At 31.2% G+C, this 3,393-nt stretch overlaps 1 protein-coding gene across 1 annotated transcript in view; it reads left to right on the forward strand.

The window, feature by feature from the left end:
• Positions 1 to 3,393, forward strand: part of LOC106475678 (ras-related protein Rab-37-like) — a 20,941-nt gene that overhangs the window by 2,140 nt on the left and 15,408 nt on the right. Inside the window, exons 2-3 of the mRNA XM_013936358.2 lie at positions 1,151 to 1,192; positions 2,043 to 2,109. Coding sequence (XP_013791812.1) covers positions 1,151 to 1,192; positions 2,043 to 2,109 — 109 coding nt within the window. The remainder of the gene's footprint in view (positions 1 to 1,150; positions 1,193 to 2,042; positions 2,110 to 3,393) is intronic.

Genomic DNA, 3,393 nt, shown 5'->3' on the forward strand with positions numbered 1-3,393 from the left:
ATCTTTAGCTTAACAATGTATGAACTTTAGTTTAACAACATCTGTTCATTATCTTTACACTGAATTCTCTTTAGTTTAACAATATCTGCTGTTTAACGTGTCTTTTGATTAGTTTAACAACATCTGTTCATTATCTTTACACTGAATTCTCTTTATTTTAACAGTATCTGCTGTTTAACGTGTCTTTTGATTAGTTTAACAACATCTGTTTATTATCTTTACACTGAATTCTCTTAGTTTAACAATGCCAATTCTTTAGTTTAATAATATATGTTCTTTAGTTTAATAATATCTGTTCTTTGGCTTAACAATATCTGTTCCTTGGCTTAACAATATCTGTTCTTTAGTTTAAACACGTGGTAAGGAAAGGATTCAATAACTTCCTATGTTAAGCGTGTTAATGTGTACAGACCTCTCAGAACATCTGTAATGTAGTTGATAAAAGTTCCGGAAGAGCGCCTTTACAGTCGTTCTAATCTCACAGAACAGATAAAATCCACAAAAGAAAAATGTAGAGGCTTTCTCATGATGTACTGGTGTTGAACAAAGCCAAGCTAGATAGTATGAACTATTAGAATTAGTCAAATGTCCGATGAAAACATGGGTTCGAATATCATTCGTTCTCAAGTTTCACTTTCGAAAATAATTTTATCCAAAAAGAAAACATCGCAAAGTTTGTCTCAGTTGAATCAATGTGTTCCATTCTCTATTTTTGGATATGTAACTAAAACACTTCGTTCGAAATTCCAAAGAAAAATAATTTTTTAGGCTTAGTAATCTTAACCTTTATGCTTTAATTGTAAGAAGTCCATGAAATAATGTGCAATACATTAGGCACTTTGTTAGTTTATGTATGTTTGTTGTTCATTGAAAGTTTGAACGAAAATAATATATATGCTAATTTTAATAAACAATTTAATTTAAAAATATTAATTGATGCTCGTTTTGTCCAAGGTTAAAAGTTTTTCGAAAGTCCTATATCTTTTACACAAAGAAAGAGGACATTTTATGCTTTTTTGTTTCTTTCATTTTTCATATTAAACAAAACATCTTTTATTATACTAACGTTATGGATTATTCAGTAGAATCAGTTGAAGCATACTTGTCTCACTTCTTGTTGATATTAATTTCCTTTTGAAACTTTTTTCAGAATAAAGTTGTCCCATTGGATGATGCTAAAGTGAAGCTGCAGGTGGGTTAGTTTCATAACTTTAGTATTACGTAAAACTTCAGTTGGGTTAGTTTCATAATTTTATTACTAAGTAAAACTTCAATTGGGTTAGTTTCATAACTTTAATATTAAGTGAAACTTAAAGTGGGTTAGTTTCATAAGTTTAGTATTAAGTGAAACTTCAGTTGGGCTAGTTTCATAACTTTAGTATCAAGTGAAACTGAAAGTGGGTAATTCTCTTATCTTCATTACTAAGTGAAACTTCAGTTGGGTTAGTTTTATAACTTTAATATTAAGTGAAACTGAAAGTGGGTAAGTCTCTTATCTTCATTACTAAGTGAAACTTCAGTTGGGTTAGTTTTATAACTTTAATATTAAGTGAAACTTCAGGTGGGTTAGTTTCATAACTTTATTATTAAGTGAAACTTCAAGTTGGTTAATTCCTTATCTTCATTATTAAGTGAAACTTCAAATAGGCTAGTTTCATAACTTTAGTATTAAGTGAAACTTCAGGTGGGTTAGTTTCATAACTTTATTACTAAGTGAAACTTCAGTTGGGCTAGTTTCATAACTTTAGTATTAAGTGAAACTTCGGGTAGGTTAGTTTCATAACTTTCTTATAGTTGCTCATTCTTTAGCGTTTGAACAAAAACTGTAAAATTTCTTTGGAAAATTACCTGCTTAATGCTTTTAAGTACGATTATCATCGGTTTAAATCTTCTGTAGAACATTTAATTTTTATGTTGATGGAAATGTATTCTTTTTATTTATTTTACACTCGTAAATACCTAGTTTTTAAATTAGATAACGGTTTTATTCATTGGTTTATGTGAATAATATTAGTAATGTTTGTTGATCTTTATTTTTTGAGATTTGGGACACGGCAGGACAAGAAAGGTTCAGAAGTGTGACGCATGCGTACTATAGAGATGCCCATGGTAAGTAATAATCTAATATTTTCTTATAAACCTCTTGTTTACCCATTTTTATCTATATATGTGTAATATTTTATCAACATCCCACGCATGATTACTTTGTTTAACTTAAACTTTTTTTTGGCATGTTGTATGACACGTTGCTACCAGGTTTATCCAATGTTTGCGTTTATGTTTACGATTATCATCGTAGATATTCGTACGGGGGGCGGGTTCTGAGTAGACGACTTAATCGTGCAGGCCACATAGGAATTAAAGAATTAACACGGTACATTAACGGGGCTTCAGATAGCAAAGACTGCAAGAAACAGTTGCGGTTTATTTTAGCACAAGGCATCATCTTTAATAACACACAGCAGTTGATAAAATTACGCAAAATTATTTTACTAACATTATTATATCAAGAGTCAGTGTCTGTCTGTGTGTTTGTCATGTATCTCCTCCTAAACTGCTGCTCTCACCAACTTCTAAGTGGTACCAAACGAATCGTCTCGGCCACGAGGCTTGCAAAATGGTAAAACTTTTCACCCAACCCCTTAGGAAAACCAGGGGATTCCCCGAAACATACTACACATTTGACATTGATTTACATTAGAGCACATAAGTAAGTAGGCCTACTAATCAACGCTCGTAACTTGGTTAAATAAATAAACTTTGCATTCCTGTAAATGTGGACCATAGGCCCACGGGTTCGCTAGTTTCTTCATAAGTTTCCGTAACAATCTCTTATTTTGAGTTTTACGAGATCAGTTTGATTTCAATAAAGGCATATAACCACTTCTGGCATTGAGATCTTCCCGTATTTCAACAGACGACACCGGAACCCAGCCACATTTCTTTCAAATCCATCTGGTTGCTATAAAAACAGATTCTTGGTCCAGTACGAAAGAAATGAAGGGCTAGACTGCCAACTCTGGTTAACAATTTTCATTTCAACAACACTAAACATCACAAGTAAAACCCTTTAACAAAGAATATGTTACAGTAATAATCTATCAGCTTTACAAGCTAATACAACATAACAGTCTTTTATCACTAGCAAAATATCAAAATCAAGATAAGCTTACAACATTGTCGAATAAAAAGGAAATCCCTCAAAATAGTGTTTCTATATATATACAATGCAAGAAATTATAAAAAGTCTTGTTCATTAACTATATCAGATAGAAATAACACTAAATTTACCTTTTACTAAAAACCTCAATGACCGAGTGAATATACAGAAGAATATCATAGTTACATACCAAACCTTTTCATAAAAACACAACATTAAAATAATTAAAAAAT

Source organism: Limulus polyphemus, unplaced genomic scaffold (genome assembly GCF_000517525.1).
Source record: "Limulus polyphemus unplaced genomic scaffold, Limulus_polyphemus-2.1.2 Scaffold8968, whole genome shotgun sequence".
In the NCBI taxonomy this organism is placed as follows: Eukaryota; Metazoa; Arthropoda; class Merostomata; order Xiphosura; family Limulidae; genus Limulus; species Limulus polyphemus.